Genomic DNA, 23,578 nt, shown 5'->3' with positions numbered 1-23,578 from the left:
GATATGACTAAACTTACGCCACGATTCATGTTCTCAAACATGGTTTCGGCAGTGAGGTCGAACCCGCGCTGTAATCATAAAAGTAATTTAGAGTATTACTTTATAATGTAGCGAAACTTTCTTTCGTGCACTAATAATAATTGCTAAATATTTTTGATTAGACTCTACGAAAAGTAGTGATTCTCTGGATTACCTCGAAGACGAAGGCGCCCGCAAGACAGGCGAGGGCAAAGGTGGAAGTCCTCCGAAACACGCCTCGGTAAATCTTGTCCACAAACGACATCTTGTCAAGTCTTCAAAGGGCTTACCTACGAAGTAGTAATAATAATGTCGATACAAAATATTACTCGTTAGTAAAGAACTTTGAACCTTTTGAAAAATATATAGACTAGATTATTGCTTGAAAAGAGGAGTCACTACCGTTTGACTTACTTATCGGGAGGGTCACTCGGAGGATGGCGACAAGACCAAGAATGTTGGGAGATGAGATTCTTGGCTTCGGAGGTAACCGCGGAGATGGAGATCGGCTGACTTTTCACGCTCTAACGTATCCGAAGAGCCGAAGAGGCAGACCCATGAAGCCGCCTGCCTGCTGCAGCTCAATCATGATGTACTTCCTACCCCCTAGCCCCTAACTTTCTATCCCCTATCCCCTACATAGTACTTACTACCCCCTAAACCCCTAGCCCCTAAAACTCTATCCCCTACTTTTTATCCCCTAAACTCAAAATTTCTCACAATGCACCACATCTCTTAAAATGCCCCCAATTTCTTAAATTCTAGGCACCTGGGGCAAAATGCGAAAATTTTGAAACTATATGGGGAAAGGTGAGATTTCTAGCTTATCGGGGTATTGTTCGTAGTTAGCGAGCGAAGCGAGCAGGTTAGGTTAGATCTACTAGGTACGCGGAACGCGTGAACTGGTCAGCTAGCTCTCCTAGCTAGAACTCCTAACTAGGTGTCCTAGCTAGGACTGTTAACAAGGTGTCTTAGCTAGGACTGTTAACAAGGTGCCCTAGCTAGCTCTTCTAGCTAGGACTCCTAGCTAGTGGAGCTGGCTAGGAAAGCTACATAATAGTGTTAGTTAGGAAATCTAGCTGATGGAGGTAGCGAGGAAGCCTAGCTAGGAGTGCTAGCTAGGAGTGCTAGCTAGGAAGCCTAGCTAGGAGTGCTAGCCAGGAGTCTTAGCTAGTTAGGGTCCCAGCTAGGACACCTAGTTAGGGTCCTAGCTAGGACACATAGTTAGGGTCCAAACTAGGACACCCATTTAGGGGTCCTAGCTAGGAGAGCTAGCTGACCAGTTCACGCGTTCCGCGTACCTAGTATATCTAACCTAACCTGCTCGCTTCGCTCGCTAACTACGAACAATACCCCCATAACCCAGAAATCTCACCTTGCCCCATGTAGTTTCAAAATTTTCGCAAAAGTTTGCCTAGAATTTGAGAAATTTGGGGCATATTGAAAAATTTGGGGCATTGTGAGAAATTTTGAGTGTAGGGGATAAAAAGTAGGGGATGGAGTTTTAGGGGCTAGGAAGTAGGGGATAGAGTTTTAGGGGATAGAAAGTAGGGGCTAGGGGTTTAGGGGGTAGGAAGTACTATGTAGGGGATAGGGGATAGAAAGTTAGGGGCTAGGGGGTAGGAAGTACATCATAGCTCAATCCAGGCTAAAAAGTCGGTCGTTCGTGTGGCAAACCAAAACTTCACAAGTCGACGTGTGTTATCATTTTCATTCAAGTCATTCCTTCGTCAAGCTGAAAAGTCAAACTCAAAATTTGTAAATTTGATGAAAAAGTCTCAAAAACGGATTACCAAATTTAACTAAATTGAATTCTTTGGATTGGGGTTAAAGTCGTAAGCCAAAGAGGTAGTTAAAATTTTAAAATGTCGGAGATTTCGGACTGGTTCAACAGTTTGCCGTTCTTTACACGGTACTGGTTTGGAGGTACCTTGGCCCTTTCGCTATTGGGACGATTCGGTCTGGTCCCTGGTCAATGGCTAATTCTAAACTATACACAAATTTTCAGTCATTTCGAGGTAGGTGTTATCAATGCAAAATTCGTGTATTGAAATGCAGGAAAATAATTCTGTTTGTTGATTATTAATATTATTATTATTTCAGATATGGAGACCAATCACAGCCTTATTCTTTTACCCAATTTCACCACAAACTGGTTTTCACTTTCTTCTCAATTGCTATTTTCTTATAAACTATTCGAAACTATTGGAAAATGGTGAGTGAAGCATATGTCCATCCTAAATAAACAAATTACTACTAAGAATTTTATAAATTATAATGGATTATGATAATAATAAAGTTCATTACTTTTAGGAGAATATCAAACTGTTCCGGCGGACTATGCACTCTTGCTATTGATGAACTGGATTTCTTGCGTGGTCTTTGGACTTTTCATGAATATCATGGTATACGCTGTTTTTGACACAAAGGTTGTCTTTCAAAGATGTATAAATACATTGTGGATGGATGTGTAGGTGCTGATGGATCCAATGGTTTTGAGCGTCCTTTATGTATGGTGCAATTTGAATGCTGATACAATCGTCAGTTTTTGGTTCGGAACACAATTTAGAGCCAAATATCTTCCGTGGGTCCTCTTCGGCTTCAATCTTATATTGTCTGGAGGGTAAGTTTAATTATAATAAATTAGGGATAGCAGTACTAATTTTTCACTCTCAATAATCTTCCAGCGGAGTCCACGAGCTTATCGGAATCCTGGTTGGTCATTTGTATTTCTTCTTAAAGTATCAATACATTCAACAATACGGAGGACAAGAACTCATATCCACACCCACATTCCTGTAGGTCATTTTTTCTCTACAAAACTTATTCCCTTAATCGGCAAAATTGCCTGTCCTGCACCTCTATGAAGGAAATAACTTAATTGTGTTGAATTTAACTCACAGGCAAAACTGGTTCCCTCCAAGACGCGGAGTTGCAGGTTTTGGTCAACCGCCTCCAGGCCGACCTGCTGCAGCAGCAGGAGCAGGAGGTGGTGGTCACGGTTGGGGACGCGGAAACACCTTGGGTGGTTAATTATATGATTGAGTACTTTCCTACCAAACTAAATTAAATGAAAGCATTACGAATATTATAAGGTACATAATACATAATCCGTTTACTCTCTGTAAATTATTTTGTTTTGACACCGCTATTCATTTCACGAATACTTTTTTAACCAATGTGGGTCGTTTTGATTGTAATAAAATGGTGTATGTACATGCATAAAGGCGGAAAGTTGACAATGATGATACGTTGATGATTTTATTCGATGGTTAATAATAATGGTAGTAAATTATATTCTTCTGTCTACGATTTTAATTGAACTTGTTTTCCTTCAGTAATAATAACCATATTAATATTATTTGTTGTAACAAATGACAAGATCTTACTTTTAGAGCTGCGTTACTCTGAACGAAATGTCCAATATGTGAGTTTAGTATTAGTTTGCCTGGATTTTAAATTATTGTTATATAGCTACAACCATACCTAGGACATGATGATGCAAGTTACATATTTTCATAAGTTATTTAGTACTTTCTATAGTCTTGTCTATACTCCGTTGTCACATATTTTTTGCGACCAAAAGTTGTTGTCGCTTTTGCAACCACAATAGGTAAATTGTAAAACGAGAGAGATATCCAAAGTCAAGGAGCGTACTGCCAGACCAACTTGATTAACTGAAAGTAATTTTGCCGACAGTACTACAATGCCAAATAAGTCTTGCTAATTGCACTTTTCCAGTCACACAGTCACACGACCACCATCATTTCTAGTCATAGTATTATTCAAATTCATGCAAAATTATCCAAACGCATTTCAGAGACGTACAGATCTTGAATTCGTAACACATATTGTTTGTACAACAACTAAAGAGCGTCTCCTAGCTTTATCAGGTATCAATAAGTACAAATTATCATGATTTAATTTAGCTAAGTATTTGAACAACTAATAACGAACTGGTTAGTACTTTTTAGGTAAATGTTGCACAATAATAACACAGGTTTCAAAAATTCAGTCGCGTTCTTTCTTACAAGTGCTACATTTAACATGTTGCCAGTCGGTCGATGGTCGAGTCAGAATTAATGCGGATTATATAATAGTAACAAATACAAATACATAAATACTACAAGAATGTTTTTGAAAACAATCAGTCATTGTGATCTTTCGATTCGAGATATGCGTAGATTTACAATTTACATGTACATATATGTGTAGATGATGGATAAATAGTTAGTGGAAAGTTGTTGAATAAATCAGATATTTAGTAGTCAGATATGCCATACAAACATAATGCAGATAGAGATATAACGGTTTAGATTTTCGGATGGAAATTGTTTAAAAACCTATATGTACTACTCACTGTGAATAAATTAGTTGACGACGAGTATAGTCGAATACATATAAAAATAAATGGAAACTAGGAATGAAACCGGGAAATCGACTAATAAGACTTTAGGGTGGTTATTTAGTACTACATCTGAGAATCACAATAACAAGAATTAATTAAATACAGCTACATCAAGAGGATGGTCGATGATAACTACTATGCGGACAAATTATATTATTATTGGTGGTGGTAGTGATGGGGAAGGCATATGTGTCTATCTATCCATCTATCTGTGGCGTGTAGTAATAATTAATCCTATACATTGACTTGGTATTAACGTTTCGATGTTCTCTCTTGTTCCAATATGGCATCCAATTGATCCGTGAGATCCGCAAGCATGCTCCCAATATCGCTGAGCACATCGCCACCTTCGTCCTGTTGCACAATGCTCTCCCCATTTCCAACTGAGGTCGATTTCTGCGCTGGCTGCTTCTGCTGTTTAATTGTCCCAGCATTGTCATTCGCAAATGGAATGGATTCCGACTCTGTGCTCGAGCTGAAAATGTTTAAATTAGATTCGAGTTACAATGAGAAAACTGAACCAGTCTGGCTCGGTGTTACATTTCAAACTAAAGTTTCTTACTTTGACTTGAAACTGGCATCTGATCCGTTGCGGCGGACACCTTTGCACAGAAACCCATTCGACTGGAGATCCTGATCTGAAAAATCATTGGCGAGGGGAGAAGGGGAAGGATCTCTAGATTTCGTCATGGGTAGCGTCGACCTCCTTCCAGACGGGAGAGGAGCCGCAGTCGTAGGTCCGTTGCTTATCATCCTACTACTAGCAGCAGCAGATGATGATGAGGTAGCAACGCCACCGCGCTGCTGCTGCTGGCTGTTATAATAATTTGCGTTTACCCCACCGTAGATGTTGTAGGTTTCTGCCACAGGCGTGGGTTTTCCGTTGTGGAGCTCACCCGCACCAACTGCTCCATTAAAGTCGTCAAGTGGGGGAGGTGGTGGTAGTGGGAGGTTGTCATCTGAGGAGGAAGGACCGAGTGCAGAACAACTGCTTCGTCTAGGAGGCGGTGGTGGCTGTCCCTTTGCTGCAGCATAGTCACACTTGGTAAACGTCGTGACGGGGGAAGGTCCCCTAGGTTGGTGTAACTGTTGGGGAGCAAATGGGCCTGGATTTATGGGGTAGGACACAGTTGTGGAACCAGAAGAAGAGGAATCACAGGATGAGTTATGTCGTTCGCCACCACCCATTACCTTGGATATGGGTTTGTGCTTCTGGAGTCGAAATAAAAATAAATCATTATTACTGTCAAGCTACCCCGCTTTCACTGTTTTCCCACTTCATACAAACTCCACATTTTCATCTTCTCTCAATCACATTGTTGGAGTTTCTTATTTTATCTCTCCACATAAAAATATAAACTTAGTTAGTTTCATAGTCAGTTTTAATTATGGATCAATTCGTGATTCGGCTAAGCGCCACCCCCTCGACCTCAACTACTACTGCCTGTACCAGCAGCACCGTTGACTCTCCTCCTCCCTCGCCAGCAGAACAACCCGTGAAGAAAGCAAAATCTTCCGTCAAGGTCACCCCACCACAACGGGAAACTTCGGTTGATTGGAGAAGCAGGGTCATTTTGAGTGATGACGATGAGGTTGGATTTCTCAACTCGCAGGAAGAGTTTGAGAATTTGTATAGCGAGGGTAATGGTTGTTTTCCTCATCCTCTTCTGATTATGCAATTCCTCAAATTAATATATACAAATAATTTAACTTGTAGGTCCACCCACCCCCTCCTCATCCGCTATTTTGCCCACACCGAGCCGACACACCCAATCTCCCCTCTTCACAGTACGAATAACAATTTTTAACCACCTCCAGGAGAAATATCCCTTGATTGAGTTCACCTTCGAGACTATCGAGTCAACTGCCGAGTACAAGGATCTCATGGAATTGTGGAATAAACATTTCAAAAAGTTTGAGAAGAGTGACCCATGGAAAGCGGCGTCTCCACCCGGTGTAACGTTTCTTCACGACAATCAACCAGTGGGAGTGAAGTATGTTGGGGGGAGAGAAATTTGGATGGAAGACCTCTGTCGGAACCAAATGCAGGGTGGAAAATTGTCCTGAGAAGACTCATGTAGGTCATTATTTTGTCATTATTTTGTTGAAATCATCTCTAATTATAAAATTATAATATTTATAGTTGGACGGATATTGCTACAGGCACAGCACAGTGAAAAGGGAGATTTTGATGATTAGGGACGTGGCCAATTTGGACAAGGTGAACATGACCTTCGTTCAGCCGGATTTGAGGAAGGAACAGTTCACTGATCTCCGATTAAATTTATGTCTACGAGGAGCGCATTACGACGGTTGGGCAATCGGCCAATACCTCGCCAAATTTCCTACCGCGTGGTTTGTAATAGAGAAACGTTAGGAATATCTCTCCGAGGAAAGCATGAGGAAGTTTCAAAGTTTAGGGGTATGTGATATTTCTGAAAAATTCCTCAATTCAATTATTAAATAAATATAACATTTTGTTCTCCCCCAGATTCAAATGTCTCTCATGGCGTCATTTCACAACTCTGTCGCTACAAAACCAGCAGAGCAGATTAAATTCATAAATTGTGACATCTACACAAAGTCTGGAAACTTGGATGACGTGAACAAAACATTGGCGTTAAACAACATGGGTTTCGAAATTAGGGATGACAACAACTCCCTTAATTTTGCAAATTCACCTCATCTTCCCACAAATTTCAAGAACAAGCTCCCGTACGTGTATGTGGGGGATAATAAAGAGGGTGGTTATCGATTCGGGGAAAATCATTCAGAGAAGTGTCAGTCTGTTATTAAAGGATCCGATTATCACCAACGCGCAAAATCCACCACCATGGCGGGGATCGACCCCGAGAACAGGCACAATGTGTTTCAAGCCGACCCCACCACGTTCACAGCAGAAGAGAGTTTGAAAAAGTCGCTGGAGGTGGAGACGTTAGGCCACAAGGGGGTTCTCGTCGCTAATATGTTGGGAATGAAGACAGTAGGTGGTCACGATGTTTACAATTTAGCTGAAAAGTTCACCCATTTCGATCATGGCTGGGAGGAGGATATTTTTAAAGATTTTATTGTTATGATGACGGGCAAAGAGATTGTTGTAAAGAAAGATAAGCTCAAAACTGTTCCGAAAGAGGTGGATTTTATGGTTCCGATATTTAAGACTGTAGGGGTTGGGGAGAAGAAGCAACAGGTTTTAGATACCGATAAGATGAAAAAGGAGGGTGTTCAGAAGAAGGTTTACGAGAAACTTGTTATTAATTGGATTTAAGAGCACTTGTTAAACTATGTGATGTTAAACTATTATATTAATAAATGAATTTGTTGGTGGATGTTATCTGAATTGGATTTTAGATTTGTTTTTGATGATTCAATTATTTGGCTTAATGAGAGAGATGTACATAAAGTTAATTTTTCAATTTAAAAAAATTTTACTTACCTTCCGAGGCAGTGTCCAAGTGTTGGACATTGATTGCTTGGTAATTGACAAATTGCTGGCAGAAGATGGCGAGGAGTGGTCAACAATTGCCGAGGACGACATCATGGACGTCTCACCGTCTTCAAAACTTTTAAAACTAGTTCCACTCCCGTTGCGATTCGAACTATTCCATAAAGTATTTGACGAGCCATTATTACTGAAATTGTTGTTGTGATTTTGATGAGATGATAAGTTGGGATTTGGGGAAAGGAACGATGATGTCCCATAAATGGGCTCCTCTTCAGGGCTGTCCAAGGAGTTATTAGGGTGGCCGTTCTTGACGCGGATGGAAATTACTTCAGGCTGATAAAGAGGCTGAACTCCTCCCGATGGATGATGATGCTGGTTGGAACTGGTGGTGACTCCACTCACGGTAGGAAAGGGCTGGCGATGTTGGGGTGGGGGCGATGGGTGATGGTGAACTTGAATTTGGTGTGAGATTGCTGTCGTCCCAAGTACCGAGGTAGCAGTAGGACCGAAAGGGGCCAGAGGAACAGGTGAGTGCTGCTGAAAAGGTAACGACGACTGATGATGATGATGAGAAGATGGAGGAGAGGGAGGGAGAGGCGGTTGTTGCTGCTGTTGTTGGTGATGATGTTGATGATGAGGCCACACATTCCTGTGAATTTGGTGTCTAGGGTCCACTGCACTACTCTGATACTGGCTGTGTGGATCTTGACTATTGTTGACTGGTTGCGGATGAGACAGCATTGTGTGCTGTTGTTGTGGGGATGAGTAAGGCAGTGACGACGAGGTCAAGTGACGTAGATGAGGCTGATGAGATAATTGATGAAAGCCGTCCATCACAGGGGTCACATAAGCATTGCATGGTGCATACGTTGCTGTGGAGGCTCCTTTGCCGGACAGAATGTCTTGCACCCTCTTGATGGCTAGCATGAACTTCTTTTGGTGACCAAGCTTGAGAATCCCAATGTCATCTAGGTCTTCCCAAGTGATATTCGTTACCTGGCGAACCTGTCGGTAGCCCTGATCCAAAAGCCGAGGGAAATATTCGTCAAGCTTCAATAACCGCAACCACTCGTCCACCGACTCTGGAATGAAATCAGGCAACCCTTCGGAAATGTTGAGCACCGATATTTCAGACTTGATTTTCTTTCTATGATGTGGTTTCGTAACTCCAATGGCATTTAAATCCTCTGGTGTCATCCGAGATATGGTGTGCTGATAATATTTGGTTACAAAACATTTAAATAGTTATTATAAACAGGGCATAAAATATAGATTCATTGTACACAGGGGTTAATTAAATTATAACCCACCATGTCGTAACCTGCTTGAATAAAATTTTGATAGTAGCACTCCAAGTGAATCCCCGTCAACCAGGCATTCAAGATCTGCTCGCAAATCACAAAGATTGTTCGATATTTATTCAACCACTAATTTAATTGCGTCTCACCTCATGATCTGGAACTCCTTGGGAAATCATCTTTGAAACGTCAAAGTTTCTGATTTCTTCTGATGGGATAGACCCCAAAGACGAGCTTGAGCTATGATACGAGTGACGAAAGCTTCCTAGCGATGATTCTGATGACAACCCCCCAGCAGAGTAGCGGGGAATACCTTGAAATGTGGTGGAGGTTGCTCGCCCAGAATCAAAACTTGCTCCAGAATTTCGACAACCACCATTGCTTCCACTCCCCACGGACGAAGAGCCAATGACAGAGCCACTTCCGGAGGCAGTGTTGGAGGACGCAGACTGTGCGGACGCGGTTGAGCTCGGACTCTCCCTTCCACCTCCCGAACTATTACTCATGTCCTCCGGCATTCACACTGCTCACCACCACCACCAACCACACCCCTCCTCCAAAACCAAGCAGCCGTCTCTCTTTCTCTTCTTCCTTGCTCCCGTCCTCCGATTCCGATACTTATAAATGCAAGCCTCCCTCTGTTGAATCAATTCCAGCGACAGCACGCACTAACACTAGCAGACGCGACAGGGGTTTCACAAAAATTCATCGTTCACAAAGTTGAAACCTATAAATGACAAATTTTGAATATATAAGTACTTGACATCAATCCAATACTTGAATTGAGCATTTTTGAGATTTGCATCTCATTAAAAAGGCTGCAAACTAAGTCTTCCTCTACTAGCAGTTGGCACACACCGAGCATTCGGAACGACAAATCTTTTAAGAGATTGGATATATCTATCCTCATCATGACAAGCCAAACTATTTACTACTACATTGTAGGAAGCGATGAAAAGTGGACAAGATTAAATTACTTGATCAAGTTTTGATTGAGTCCCACCGTCACCATCAATTCCAGAAGGGGGGTCGTCAACTCCTGTGGGTGTGTCAAGGTCGGAAGGAGAAGGTTGGAGTGCTTAAATTAAGATATTCCATCCGACCTGCCTTCTTTTTCTGCTGCTCCGTCCGTGTTGTTGTCCGTCAGTCGTGAGTAGTAGTTTAGGTTGAGTAGGTTGGCTGGTGGGTGGGATGAGAATTCGGGACTCCGCCACCTTCGAACGGTTTCACTTTCTCCGTCGTCTCTTCTTCCTCACTCGCCCGGTAACAACAAGACTTTCTGAGGACCATCTAGAACATTGGACGGCAGGCCACGAAGAAGAAGAATATCGCCCCACTCGCTGGACCCCTTCACAACACGGTGAGCACATGACCACCACTTTCTAAATAGTGCTCCTTTCACCTTCGTCACACTAATCACTTTCACTACACCACATGTTATGTGGTCTTCCTACTCCATGTGATTATCCATGTGCACGAGATCCACGTTCATTGCTTGCTTTCATCTCTTCATATGTGATTTATGCTGGAGGTGAAAGCCGTGTGTCGTACTTTTTCGAAAACAAAGAAACCATTCAAGTATTTCAAGCCGCAACTTTCACTTTTACTAAAACATTTTTTGTTTTTATTAAAAGCTAGCAACTATTACAACTGATAGGAGGTATAGGAAAGAGATAGATTTTGTACATTGATATTGACAGATGAACAACTCAAGTTATACTAATATTAACCAAAATAAACCTGTTTGGGACAATTTAGCTTGGTGCGTAGGAAAAAAATTGAGTTTCAATTACAATCGGATACGGAATGCTCTGTAAGAAGAACAAGATACAGAAAATTAATTCTAATAATGGTTGAACGAGTTATTTATTAAGCTATTTTTACTGTTCAAAATCCGTTGATTTGGCCACGACATGTTCAAACTCTGCAAAACTGAGCATTCCATCATCGTCCAAATCTGATTCGGCCTGCAATTTTGAAGATCGCTTTATAGGCGCATACACATGCCAGATCATGTACCTATTTTACTGACAAAGTGAGATATACCGTAAGGTTTTGTACGAGTTGAGCAATTTCGGACGGAGGCAGCGTTTCATCTCCCAACAAACGCCGAATGACTTCTTCAATATCGTCCGGCCCAAGCATGTCATCTCCGTCGAAATCTGTGCATTCAGACACAAACAGATTATATTAAGCCACACCACACTACTAGCAGTTAAATTAAATAATATATGTAGGCCCTTCGATTAGTTGGTTTTACCAAAAATCCTGAATGCATACTCTGCCTTGACTGAGACTGGGGCGTCCTCGCTAAAGACAGACATCATGTCGAGGAAATCTTCAAAGGTACAGTCTCCATCCTTGCTGGTACTGAAGACGAGACAGATCCTGTCTCCAAAAGGGTTCACCTTCAGCTCCGGATAGTTCAGCATAATCTCCATCGGCAGCCGGACTTCCTTGTCGCGACCCACTTCCTCCGGAGCTAATGCTTTGAATTTAGAATACACGCTGCAAAACAGAAACGAAACCACGTTTGGAGTTTTTTTTAGCGGAAACTAGACCGACTGGCATTGCGTTGTTTTATTGCTACTCACATGAGGACTTCCCTTTTGGTGAAGTACGTGAGGTCCGTGTAGTCCTCCAGTTCCTCTTTGGTGAACACGCTATGACGTCGTCCCATTCTCACGCCACTTATCCGTCTGAAAATGTATAATAGACCTGTAATTATATTTCATATTTGTGATTGTACCATTTTGCAGGTCGCTTCTAATTTACTTAAATATGGCCTCCACCGGGGCAGGAAAACACACTGTCCTTCACATGTACAAAGCCATGCTTAGAGAAAGTGAAAAATTTAGCTCTTATAATTATCGGTGAGCTAGTTACGTATAGACAATTTACTGAGCCTTGAAAAATTGTGTGCAACAAAAAGTTTTTTTCTAGAAACTACGCATTAAGAAGAATACGAGATGCCTTCAAGGAAAATAAGAATCTTCAAGATAAGGAGAAAATCAAGGAACAAATGAGCAAAGCAAATAAAAATTTATCAATTATCAAACGACAGGTGAGTATTAGTCGTGTTGTCTCTTTTTATAAATATTCATAATATGAATTTCATGTTGAAAACCCTGATGAATGGTAATTTAAATTGTTGTTTTTAGGTGATTATTGGGGACATTTACCGTTCAGACAAATTAATAATAGAACAGAAATAGGACATGTAATAGGAATTGAGAATTTCTAATTACTATACAAATATTGCATTATAATACTATTTAGCCAAGAGCGTCGCAGCGTCCTGTTAGCGAGGTCGTTCGTATGTATTTACAATTTATGAAGAATAAACGTACCTTTAAAAATGCTTCGAAAAACTAATTTCTTGCTGATGGAAGTCTTTTACCTGGACTTTTCCCAACTCCCGCAGCCGAGTCGAGTGTTTTCTCCGTTTTGTGTTGGCAACACAACCGTTTCTCCCTGCCTTTCACCCCAACTTTCACTGCACAGCTTTTAGTCTAGTACCGACTGCAGACCATGGAAGGAAGATGTATGTATGTATAGGCTGCAGACTGATCTATATCTAGCAAAAATGTAAAGAGAAACGTGGTTGATGTTTTAGTATGCAAAGCTCTGCGAGGTTTTATAAAATAAAGCATGAACCAACAAACAAAATTCAATTATATTCTTTGTTTTATTTGCCTTTTTGTATATTTTAACATTTTTGGATAATAATTTCGTGTATTTTTTTACTAGTTCATGTAAATGGAACTACAAAATTGTATAAAAATCATTACTGCGCAGATTATCGGATACAAGTAGAAAAGACATTAGATTCAGCGACACCGAAATCGTATTATAAATTTAATATCACAAGCGTGTTTCAGTTCTTTCATAAATTGTGGTACCTCATTTACTAAACTAGTGTGCATGACCAACTTTCTCCAGTTCACGGGACTTGTGCGCTTCTTTATAACGAGGCTAACGGCGCTGGTGACTGAGCAACAATTGTAGGCACATTTAAATATTAAATACTAAACTAATGGTGAAGTTAAGTATCAAACATATTATGGCACACAGTTTGAGTACAATAATTACTGTCATGGAATAAATATATCAGATAGTGATTGGTGTGCGTATACTGACGACGTAGAGGTTCATCATGAGCGAGCGGATGAGGTCATTTTGTACATTCAAAATCTTCATCAGGAAATTGGCTGCAGTATCGAACGTCCCTGTCGTCGTCTTCTTGTAGTTCAATCAGAGTTGCTTGTAAAAGCTCGTTGGCAGGGTTTGATGGGTCAGCAAAATATTCTAAATGCGTAAATTTCATGTATTTATCAAACCACTATCCAAGGATTTTACTAGTCTCAATCATACCTTGATGTAGAATGTTCATCACAATAGACTGGCCAACCTTGAGTCGAACATTAGGAACTTTGTCCTTGCTCAGAGCAAGGAATGGAGGTAGAATATTTTGAGCAAATTGTGGTGGTGACATGGCACCAATCTGAAAGGAAGAAAGGGCAAATTAAAGCAAATTCTCAATGTATATGGCACATTCCCCGGTCAAGTGGGAAATTGGAACCTTGTTTTCACTTTCTCTCCACACTCCAGCTCATTTTTTAATTTCGTTTCACAAAATTAAAGTTCTGTTTTAAAATTAATATGGAGGGGGGCGGATACTCATTTGATGATGATAAGGGACCCGTTGTTCCAATAATGGAGGAGGAGGAAGTCGCTGGGCCGTCTTCAAACAAACGGTTAGTTTTTCATCCCTCCTCCTTCCAGTACGTATTTAATTAATTGATTTGCATTACAGGTCAAAGCGGGAGCCATCACCTACTCCCCCACCGGCCCCCACTTCTGCCAAATTGTTACTCGTGGAGAAAGCAAAGGACCCTCTCGCCCCTATAGGATATCTCAACCCTCCTGGGACAAAAGACAAAACGAAGAGGAAATTGGTCACGGCTACAAGTTCAGCTAGGGAGGATGACGACTTTGAACCAGTGCCATGGTACTACTTCCCAGAGGAGGATGAGATGCAAATGGAGAACGAGGACAGCGGGGTGATCTACGTTCGACAAGGAGTACTGGCTGAAGAGTTTAAAGTCAGATACACGACTTCTGAGTCTAGGACTGGGAAAATTAGTCTAGGTAAGTGATGAATCACTTAGCTAATCGAATTAAATGACACGGTATAATAATATAACTATTATTATGATACATACAGATAAAGGTGTCCATCTCATTAAGAAAACCATTCTACAATTAGTTGGCAAAGACTCGCCATCCTCACTTCATGAGCTGGATATCGAGGAGTCGTCCCCCGAGCTCATTTTCACCCAAGAAGAGGAGGGTTTGAGTGATGACGAAAGAGAGCTCCTCTTTACAAAGATTTTCGCAGCAGGTGGACGAGTTCCGGTCACTGATAAACCTGACTGGAATCTAATAATCCACAGAGCTCCAACCACGGGAATAATTCATTTGTGTCTCGAGAGAAAAACAGAAAGATATGAAGAAACGAGATATATAGCCTATAGATTGTGTACTAAGCGTGGTAAACATATTTTTATGTTGACTTTTGTTCATAAATTGGGTTAAGTATTACAATTAATACATTATTTTTATAGACTGCTACCAGATTAACACTAGCGAGTGATATACTTCCAAAATGTGCAATTCATAAAGATAAGCTGATTTTCACCGTGGTGACAGTGACTCCGTATGAAGACAAAGAAGCTCTTGTTATGATGCACATGAAGTTTATAACCTCCGTCCGGATGGATTCGCCAGAATTGGAGACAAATCATGAGGCAAACTTACGCACGTCGCAGGGAATTTATGCTTATCAACAATGGGTCAATTATTGTGCCACGAAGGAAGAAAATAACAGCCCAATACCTAAAAATATTTACATGTGTCATTTCGACAACGAGCAGGATGCGTTAATTCGCCTGTCAATTGAGTCGGTTAGTTTATTTAATTCTAAACTGTGTATTATATAGATTGAGACTTGTCAATTTGACATTATTATTATTATTTATTAGACAATCGGAATGATGATGAAATTAGCCCCAGGAAGTATGCCCTTCACCAATTTGGACGATCTCATACCTCTCTGTTATGGGATGGAAGGCGAGATCGACACGCGTTTAAAAGAGTTGGGCATGCATCTCAAAATCCGTCGCAAGTTGGACCCGGATGAGAAGGTGGTCTATCCCTTTCCTGGGGAGTACTTACTCCGAACGCCAGCAGCTGACACGCAACAGCCTGAGAAAGGGACGGCGTTTCTGTATTGCATAACATCTAGAGACATGTGGTATTTTGGGTGGTCTGATACCCCCGACTTCAAGAAACGACTGGACGGACTAAGGAGTGACGGTGTTACTGAGTACAAGCGGATCACGGAAGCTAAGGCGTACCCACCAGGAGTCAATGCCCCCACTCTAACGTGCTCACTCTTGGCTAAATGTGACACCAAGGATAAGGAGATGATTGAGGCGAAGATGATAACTGCCGGTTACATTGCCTACTTACTAGGACTCCGAAATCCACTCCGCCCTCCCAATCGTTCAGCTCACTGTTACTCGACGAATAAGTGCGTCAGTTTGGGCCTTGTTGGCCCTGGAGCATGGAACGAGATTTCTCAGTTTATTCAGCTATTTTGGAGGATCGAGCCGGTGTTTGGAAAATTTGAGAAGAAGCTTCGTGTCAAGAATCATGGGAAAATGGTAAACTTGATTTGTAGGTATCTCATTTTAATTAACTAAAGTATTTGCCTATTCTTTTTAGGAGGCTGAAGGACCGAGTGATGATGAGGACGAATCTTCCGAGGGCGAGGATTACAATCCAGAGAAGGATAAGCACAGTCTGAACGAGAGCAGGTATTGAAATGCTTTGGCATTATTGTTTTGTGACGTCAATGTATAATAACGTTACATTAATCTAACGTTATGTATAGTGATCTTTCTACTGATGCTGAATCGGAAGACAACGACTCCGATGACTTTAAGGATCCCAAGCCATCAACATCAAAGACATCCTTGTCTCGTCTCGGGAAGCGGGTCAAAGAGGAAAAAAAGGTAGTTCGTATTAAATCATCCCTGATACTTTTTAATTAATATAACTATTATTCGTCATAGGGAAAGAGCAAGAGTTCCAAAGTTTTCTCATCAGACTCTGATTCAAGTTCGAATTCTGACCAGGAGAAAACCAAGAGTAAAAAGAAAGCTGTTTCGTCTCCTCTGGCAAAAAAGTAGTGAAGGTAAGGAACTCCTCATTGACTCATTATTTAAACTCGTTTAAATTTATTTATTCCCCTTGTAGAATACAAAGAAGCGACCTTCCTCCAAGGGCTCCTCTGACGATGGGAAGAAGAAAAAGAACAAGGCAGATTCAGACGAATCATTCGTTGCGAGTGGGAGTGGTGGGAGCGGATCTAACAGCGATTGAACAACAGAACCTCTTGTCCAACCTCCACCTCCACCCATCTACTTTATTTATTTAAGAGTTATTATTTACTATTATTTGTCATTTCGATGTCTAAAGTTCGTCAGTTTCAATTAATTCAATTGTTGTTTACTTGTTGATACTAAGTGCTTACCATAAAAGCGTCTGAGTTATTTATTATTCGTCTATTATTTACTAAACTCTGCCTACCTCAACGAGTTGGCCGGCAAGGGTGGCGAATGCTTGTCGCCGCACCCACACATCGCTATAACCAAGAGTTTTTATGAGGTGTTCTAGAAAATCCTTTACAATGCTCGGGTCATTGGGGTGGTCCGCATACGAGTAATTGAGTCTCGTCACCAAATAGGGAATCTATTGACATTGACAAGACCACACTAGTATTGAAGGTACATACATATGGTGATTGAGTGAATTAAATGACTACATAGTGGAAAGGAAACGTACCACACTCAATGCCTTCTTTCTCACTTCAGCCACTCGATCCAAGAGCAGATCCATGGTTAGAGGACACAGTACTGAGGGAATTAAAGAAAAAAATATGTATATTGTGCCATCTACTTGCTCCTCATATTTGTAAAGGATATATACTGCATACTATATAATGTTAATAATAAGCACCTTTAAAAATCTCTTCAGCTTCATAGATTTCTGACAGATTTTTAATCTGGTCGGCCAACTCCAACCTAAACCGCCAATTTCGATTGTTTTCTGTTACTGCGAATCGATCCAGCGTTTCCAGACATTTTCTCTGAGCCTCGCCTCCCAAACCCTGCGGATACACGCAAAAGGAGAATTATTGTAACTATTTTCATATTTGCAAATTACAATTCGAGGAAACTTAGACCAACCTTTATGAAACTGGCCAAGTTTCGTAAAATACCAATCCTAACTTCATCTAGGTCTTTCGTCGTCGCATTGTAAAATGGAACCAAATCCCGTTCGGATAATTCAGGTCCAAGAATACCAGCAATCTCATGAAGGGATGATGCCAAGGTGTAACGAATCTTCCACTACATGAGGTTTAAAGAGGGATAACAATACTTAAAATGGCATACTCGAAAATCGCACAGCACATATTTCCACTTCTCATACAGTCGAATGGGCTATAAGGTAGCAACCCAAAAAGTCCTGTTTTGATGGAAAAATGCCAGCGTGCACGCTCGCTCACCTACTCGAGTCATGTACATGACTCCGTGCAAAAGTAGGTGAGCGAGCGTGCACGCTGGCATTTTTCCATCAAAACAGGACTTTTTAGGTTGCTACCTTATAGCCCATTCGACTGTACTACTCATTCATAAATAACGACTACATACCTGCACATTGCACGCCAAAGCTTCATAGCAGTCACGAAGGAGCGACCAATTTTGGGGACCCAGAGTTAAAACGACGGCAGGAAAATTGTACACACAAAACGAAAGTATTTCACTGTCCGTGTTTTGATGGTCTTTACTTTGTTGACAGAGGGCTGTGAAATTTTCCAACAAGATTTCTGGAACAATATCTTGAATCACTGGAATCGTTTTTGGCAAATCCGTCAACAGTCTGGGCCTGCAGTTTCTGTCTGGGCAATTAAATTACAAAAATTATCAGTAGTACATAATATAAATGAATGCAAAATAGTCTGTGGCGTGAGTATACTTACTTCCCCATAGCGAGTGTGCAGAGTACTCATCACCAAGAGAATAGGTTGCGTTGAGTTGCTCGTCATCATCATCATCGTCGAAGGCATCCCCCAACTTTAAAGACTCAAACCCATATATTGCCTGCTCTCGACTTGTGGCATTAAATAAATTCATATAGCTTCGATGAATCTGCATATCTAAAAACGAGGAGATTCGATGCATGTTAACTATGTGTAGCATAATAAATAAGAGGACTAAGCAGGTCATGTTATTAGCGGTGCATAAATATGTGCAAATACCTGGCATAATGTACGCTGTTTTATTATTGTCATCCTGAGCACCCATTCCAGACGTTGTGTTCATGGATATTACAATCTCACCAGACTTTGAAAGGCCGGACTCAAACAGGGCATCAACTTCCATTTGAGCATCAATCCTTTCAGTCCCAACTTTGAGCTTGCCCACTTCGACGTTCAAATCAATTTCTGGAATCGAATCACGCCAATACTGCCAAGTATCGTACTCTGTCGTCTCGTCAGGAGCTTCTAAAGTCTCTTGATTCTTGTTCACTTCCACTCGGAGAAGTGCATCCGAGTTCTCCACCTTTGAGTCCAGCTCGGGTGAAGGACCCACATAATATTGTAACATTGTTGGTGATGATTGATCATTAGTCCCGTTGTCGGAACTCGACTCATAAACCTTGGACTGATCCTGAGCAATGCTATTTTGATTGTCACTATTTTCTGATGATTTGTAGGTGTTGTAATTCATGACTTCATCTTCATCATCTTCCTGGGCATCTACCTCGTTGCCATTCTGCTCGTATGCAATTCTACGTTTCTCTTCAAAACTCAACGTGACTGAGTTTACAGCCGTAGAATAAAGTTTCGGTTCGCTAAAATTGCTATCCTCCACGTCATCAATGTCCATGGGCATGGGCATGACACTGAAATCGGTACTTTGACTCGTTTGAGCAGGCTCCGTGGTCAGTGATGGTCCTTTCGTGTTTTGATTTTGATCTACTGTTCCTTCTTCACAAATGCTTTCGTTGTTTGCTATCAATCGCGTAGAGTTGCTATTTGGGGCGACTAGGGCAGAGGTGGTAGGTGTCAAAGATGGCAGACGTCTTTCATACTCGGTAAGCGAATCCGTGCTGGTTTCCCGTTCATAATTGCCCGCTTTGTATCTGGACGAAAGAAGAGATATTAATTAACAAATTTTAATAGTACTTGAGGAATGCAGAAAACTTATTCTAAAATAAGTTGGACTTACGTGGATAGGAATGATTTTTCCGCTTCCGAACAATCGGTGGTGACTGAAGAAGTGCCAAGGTTGCTGACGAATGTGGTAATGAATGGTCCCAATGACTGACAAGCCGACACTCTCACCCAGCGAGAGGAGTCCTGAAGTAGTTCCACAAATGCCTTGGTTAATATCTCCTTCCTCACCATGGGTTTACAGCAACTGGAAAAGACTGTGATTGTTTCTGCGCACCCCTTTCGGACCCCCCAAACTTCATCCTGACACAAGGAGCGAAAATGGCTCACCTGGAGTATAGGAAAAAATGTCCTTCGTATTTAATATCTTTACATATACACGTCATCAATATGCTTATAAATATGTACATATTGCATGCACAAATTTTGCCACTTACGAGAACGTGTTCCGTTAGGTTTATACCGACGACGGTGGCCATTTCTCCAATACTGGAAGCACACACTTTCCTGACTTGGAATAACTTGTCGTGGCAAAGGTGGCAGAATCGGTCCAAATACCAATTTATGGTGATATCCTTTCCCACTAGCGGTGCTAACTTGCTCATGAACTGTGTGATACAGAAATACACAATCAATTTCATTTCACACATATAAAACCAGTCTCATCAGCGTAATCATCAATCATCACTTCATGCTCAATTATGACCATAATAATCTCAATTTGTATATACACAAAATATTGGATGCAATGCAAGCAGGTTTATGTTGAACATGAAGACTACTAAATATTAACAGTTAAGTGTTGAACGGTCACGGGTGGCACGAAGGAGGAGGTTCAGGTCGACTATTTGTTGAGCCTAGCTCATCAAAGCTGGCTGTGATATGATGACAAGATCCACATACCACACCCACTTTGCGAGCCATGTTCAAACAAACACATTCGTTCTTCATCCATCGCCGCTGCTGCTGCTGCTGGTTGGCATATTTCATATTTCATTCACCGGCAGGTGAAAACCATTTGCAATGGTGAAGCGTAGAGGGGATTAGACAATGATGCAGAAGCGACCAAACCTACCCCACTACTTCTACCACGACAAGAAACTGACGAAACCACTCCGTACATGAGTTCGAGGGGGACGTGAAAGGGAAAGGATCATCACAACTTGGTTCGTGGCAGAGACTCCAAACACGACGGTGTAAACAAGTGATTACGACGACCACTGTGCAAGGAGCGAGTGAGTGGCAAATTTCTAGCAATTAGCATGTCCTCCAATGCAAGGCAATGATGCAGATAGTCTGTATCTGCATAGATGCACACATATGGACAGTAGGAAGAAAGATGACGAGATGAGAGTGAACACTTCTATGAGCAGCATCTAAACATGCCACTTGGACCCGACGACGAGAAAGAGAGAGAGGTACGAGGAACTGACCAGATTAGTTTACCAGTTTCGACAACTTTTTGTGAGGGTGATCAGAAAAGGGAGCAAACTAAAGTTTTTTTATGTCGACAATCCCCAAAGTGGCGCATCTCCTTTCCCTACACTGCTGCTCTTGGCTGGTGGGTCTGGCTGGTGCAAATGGGCATTAATATTCTGATGGCGTGTGGAAGAGCCGAGCGAGGCAATATACTTACGACATCAGCGCTGATCCTAAATAATGCATCTTGCAGACCTTTCTAAAAGCTTCACTATGATGAATCCAGGGAGTCGTCTCGTCGGACTCTGCACAAGACAGCGAGCCCCCAACGAATCCCTCCCCATTCCTTCCTTCCTTCTTTCTTTCACTACTATAGTGGCTCAAGGGCGATGATATTCTTCTTCGTCTCCTCGCACGATCTGCCTCCTCCTCCCAACAGCCACCGCAAAACACGAGTGAAAGTACGCTATCTTGTTCCTCCCCAGTCTATCAATGTATGAATGTATGTATGTACCAAGCTCCAATCTCAACATGGGCACATCATCACACGCACAAAAACACAGGAGATCATTTCTTAATAAACCACAAACGACGAAAGAATTGGAAATGACTCCACGACAGGAGTCGCATCGTCGTCAATGTGTAATTCCAACATAACTCGTCTTTTTCATTCCGCGCATACCACAACGTCGTCGCGTGGACCTGTTCTTTCTGTTTTATGTGTCTCACCACCCTCTCAACATTTTTTCCTTGGGAATGTTGGGGTTTCCATAAATTTACGAAAGCCAGCTTTCACCAGCAGTGGCCATGGTGCAATCCTCCTCATATTTAAACTTATTTCCTTGATCTCCTAATGAAGGAGGAAGGAGGGATCGAAGGCGACGAGGAAGGAATGAGCGGCTATAACTTAGCTTTGGATTATTAGCTCCTCTCAACCTATTTTCAGGAATTGGCTAAAAAACAACATTCTCCCCGTCACGTCCAATTAGTTGGAATTTACTACACTATTCCCCAAAGAAATGGAAACGTTCTAAACCCGAAGGCAACTCAAAGTGCTCGTTCCCACAGCTCACCAGTCTTTAAATGAACCATCGTCCGTCTCATGGCTCCTTTAAAATGCAGCCTATTGATCACCATTAAAATGTACTATTAGCATAAACCCAAGTTTCTGTTTCTCACGTCAAACCACAATAACTGCTGCAACTCCCCCTCCTCCCATGTCATGAGCCAAGCGCAGATGAGAACAAGCCGAGCAAAATTACGTCGCTAAATAAATAACCCCTCGCTGCTCATTGTGGGCACAATTATCCAAACTTGAAGGGTCCATCTACATGTCGAAGAGGTTCTAATATATGAGACCGCTTGACAATGCTTCTATGCTCACTTCTACCACTGACTAACGGGCTAAAACCAGACACAGGGACACTATTCTTTTAAGAGATAGATACCCTCGTCACGGATAAATATCATCTATCGCAGCTCCACCACCAAGACGTTTACTCGCCTCATCTCTTCGCCGCTCGAAACACGACCCTTCGTGCTCATCATTCTCCTTTCTCATGTCTCATTCCTCTGGAATGGATTTTAAATGAAGGGAAGGGTCTGGAGAGATGCTGCTTTAGGAAGCAAACTTTCACCCCTTATTTTCCATGCAATGCCATTGCAGGGCAATTGGTAACGACTTCAGGAATTCGTAAAGGAGCACTGCTAATGATGTTTATCTTTCGGTTCGCACTGGGAAAATGGACAACGATGAGCGCCACAAGGGGTAAAATATATGTTGCCAGAAATGCAGCACGAGGCCAACGGGATTGGAGCAAATCTTTATAATCTGCTGCTCTTCTCGCACACTGCTAATCCCACCAAGTTAAGAGAATTCCCTAAGTTGTTGGAGATACACAAGTAAGGGAGACTGGGGAGATGATCTTCTTCGCCTTGGTTAGTACTAGCATCCTCTTCACTGCACTGCTCATATGTCGTCATCCACAGTACGAGACTGTGTAGGACAAATGCCAACCTTCCTTGCTCTTCCCTAATGTATGATGTCATCCCCATTCCCCACTCTCCTTCTGTTGAAACTATAAATATTCTCGTTTATTTTTCATCCACGCACCCAGGAGACCCGCTCAAGTCTACACGACACCAATCCATACACACACTCGAGAAACCATCCTCGGTCACGACGGAATGACATACAGCAATATTAGCCAAGAGTAGACTTGATTCATCGCTCATCAAAGCTGGCTGTGATATGAAATTACTCCACATAAGCACAACCACTTTGAGAGCGACGCATTCAAGTAGTTGTGGAGAATAGGCTTCTTTGGTCATCTTCAGGATATTCATTCGTTCGAGGTGGACCGACCATGGGCATATCATCTTGGTCTCCAACAAGTCCCGTTGCTTTAAAAAACTCCTAATTTGGCCTAATATGCAATGACAAGAGTCATCGCCATAAAATCCATGGAAGGAACTAAGGATGCTCACTCGTCATATACAATAACCAAGATTTAATCAACTATTGTCCACCCACCAACCTACATGTCTCCTGATCAGGAAACAAAATGGAAACCGACACTGGGCAATCCAACGCATGAATGAATGTTACGATGTCGCACGTATAGACTACATATTATACTCGACATGACTCCAGCGACATGAAATTTGAAGTCCCCAAGTTGGCG

The 23,578-nt window shown here is 41.8% G+C and overlaps 7 protein-coding genes across 10 annotated transcripts in view; 4 read left to right on the top strand and 3 right to left on the bottom strand.

Annotated features, from left to right (window-relative positions):
• The first annotated feature begins 1,736 nt into the window (after positions 1-1,736).
• Positions 1,737-3,247, top strand: LOC110855804 (derlin-1). Its single transcript, XM_022104190.2, has 6 exons — positions 1,737-2,036; positions 2,122-2,233; positions 2,332-2,423; positions 2,493-2,641; positions 2,706-2,816; positions 2,922-3,247. Exons 1-6 carry the CDS (start codon positions 1,884-1,886, stop codon positions 3,049-3,051), a joined length of 747 nt encoding a protein of 248 aa, XP_021959882.1. The 5' UTR covers positions 1,737-1,883; the 3' UTR covers positions 3,052-3,247.
• A 66-nt stretch (positions 3,248-3,313) lies between these two features.
• On the bottom strand, positions 3,314-10,307 carry LOC110855802 (caskin-2). The gene is made up of 6 exons (XM_022104188.2): positions 10,147-10,307; positions 9,319-9,896; positions 9,182-9,256; positions 7,863-9,083; positions 4,989-5,638; positions 3,314-4,901 (listed from the first exon to the last, which is right to left on the bottom strand). Exons 2-6 carry the CDS (start codon positions 9,685-9,687, stop codon positions 4,679-4,681), a joined length of 2,538 nt encoding a protein of 845 aa, XP_021959880.1. The 5' UTR covers positions 9,688-9,896; positions 10,147-10,307; the 3' UTR covers positions 3,314-4,678.
• Positions 5,714-7,771, top strand: LOC110855803. The gene is made up of 4 exons (XM_022104189.2): positions 5,714-6,067; positions 6,144-6,503; positions 6,570-6,848; positions 6,918-7,771. The coding sequence occupies exons 3-4, from the start codon at positions 6,825-6,827 to the stop codon at positions 7,692-7,694; spliced, it is 801 nt and encodes a 266-aa protein (XP_021959881.1). The 5' UTR covers positions 5,714-6,067; positions 6,144-6,503; positions 6,570-6,824; the 3' UTR covers positions 7,695-7,771.
• Positions 10,308-10,381: 74 nt separating the features above from the next.
• On the top strand, positions 10,382-12,544 carry LOC110855806 (LYR motif-containing protein 4). Its single transcript, XM_022104193.2, has 4 exons — positions 10,382-10,529; positions 11,929-12,042; positions 12,113-12,233; positions 12,331-12,544. Exons 2-4 carry the CDS (start codon positions 11,951-11,953, stop codon positions 12,382-12,384), a joined length of 267 nt encoding a protein of 88 aa, XP_021959885.1. The 5' UTR covers positions 10,382-10,529; positions 11,929-11,950; the 3' UTR covers positions 12,385-12,544.
• Positions 10,771-12,635, bottom strand: LOC110855805 (calcium and integrin-binding protein 1). Of its 2 annotated transcripts, XM_022104191.2 has the most exons (6): positions 12,520-12,635; positions 11,764-11,868; positions 11,430-11,677; positions 11,216-11,331; positions 11,054-11,136; positions 10,771-10,980 (listed from the first exon to the last, which is right to left on the bottom strand). In XM_022104191.2, the coding sequence occupies exons 2-6, from the start codon at positions 11,847-11,849 to the stop codon at positions 10,959-10,961; spliced, it is 555 nt and encodes a 184-aa protein (XP_021959883.1). In that variant the 5' UTR covers positions 11,850-11,868; positions 12,520-12,635; the 3' UTR covers positions 10,771-10,958. The 2 variants fall into 2 exon arrangements, with proteins under 2 accessions (XP_021959883.1, XP_035712727.1); XM_035856834.1 differs by lacking the exon at positions 12,520-12,635 and having other exon boundaries at positions 11,764-11,922.
• A 203-nt stretch (positions 12,636-12,838) lies between these two features.
• The window catches only part of LOC110855799 (serine/threonine-protein phosphatase 4 regulatory subunit 1), a 28,444-nt gene continuing 17,704 nt past the window's right edge, over positions 12,839-23,578 (bottom strand). For all 3 annotated transcript variants that reach the window (XM_022104183.2, XM_035856824.1, XM_035856826.1), the window contains 11 exons: positions 19,913-20,083; positions 19,531-19,805; positions 18,558-19,444; positions 18,279-18,455; positions 17,950-18,197; positions 17,485-17,646; positions 17,255-17,405; positions 17,081-17,151; positions 16,826-16,987; positions 13,544-13,673; positions 12,839-13,477 (listed from right to left, as the gene is read on the bottom strand). In XM_022104183.2, coding sequence (XP_021959875.1) covers positions 13,344-13,477; positions 13,544-13,673; positions 16,826-16,987; positions 17,081-17,151; positions 17,255-17,405; positions 17,485-17,646; positions 17,950-18,197; positions 18,279-18,455; positions 18,558-19,444; positions 19,531-19,805; positions 19,913-20,083 — 2,568 coding nt within the window. In that variant the 3' untranslated portion in view covers positions 12,839-13,343. The remainder of the gene's footprint in view (positions 13,478-13,543; positions 13,674-16,825; positions 16,988-17,080; positions 17,152-17,254; positions 17,406-17,484; positions 17,647-17,949; positions 18,198-18,278; positions 18,456-18,557; positions 19,445-19,530; positions 19,806-19,912; positions 20,084-23,578) is intronic.
• Positions 13,672-16,795, top strand: LOC110855800. Its single transcript, XM_035856833.1, has 9 exons — positions 13,672-13,926; positions 13,986-14,320; positions 14,397-14,723; positions 14,797-15,135; positions 15,214-15,897; positions 15,959-16,050; positions 16,128-16,248; positions 16,309-16,430; positions 16,493-16,795. The coding sequence occupies exons 4-8, from the start codon at positions 14,914-14,916 to the stop codon at positions 16,423-16,425; spliced, it is 1,236 nt and encodes a 411-aa protein (XP_035712726.1). The 5' UTR covers positions 13,672-13,926; positions 13,986-14,320; positions 14,397-14,723; positions 14,797-14,913; the 3' UTR covers positions 16,426-16,430; positions 16,493-16,795.

The sequence above is a fragment of the Folsomia candida genome, unplaced genomic scaffold, assembly GCF_002217175.1.
Source record: "Folsomia candida strain VU population unplaced genomic scaffold, ASM221717v1 Fcan01_Sc014, whole genome shotgun sequence".
Lineage (NCBI taxonomy): Eukaryota > Metazoa > Arthropoda > Collembola > Entomobryomorpha > Isotomidae > Folsomia > Folsomia candida.
Note: the sequence above shows the minus strand (reverse complement) of the source record. Positions and strands in the feature narration are given on the sequence as shown.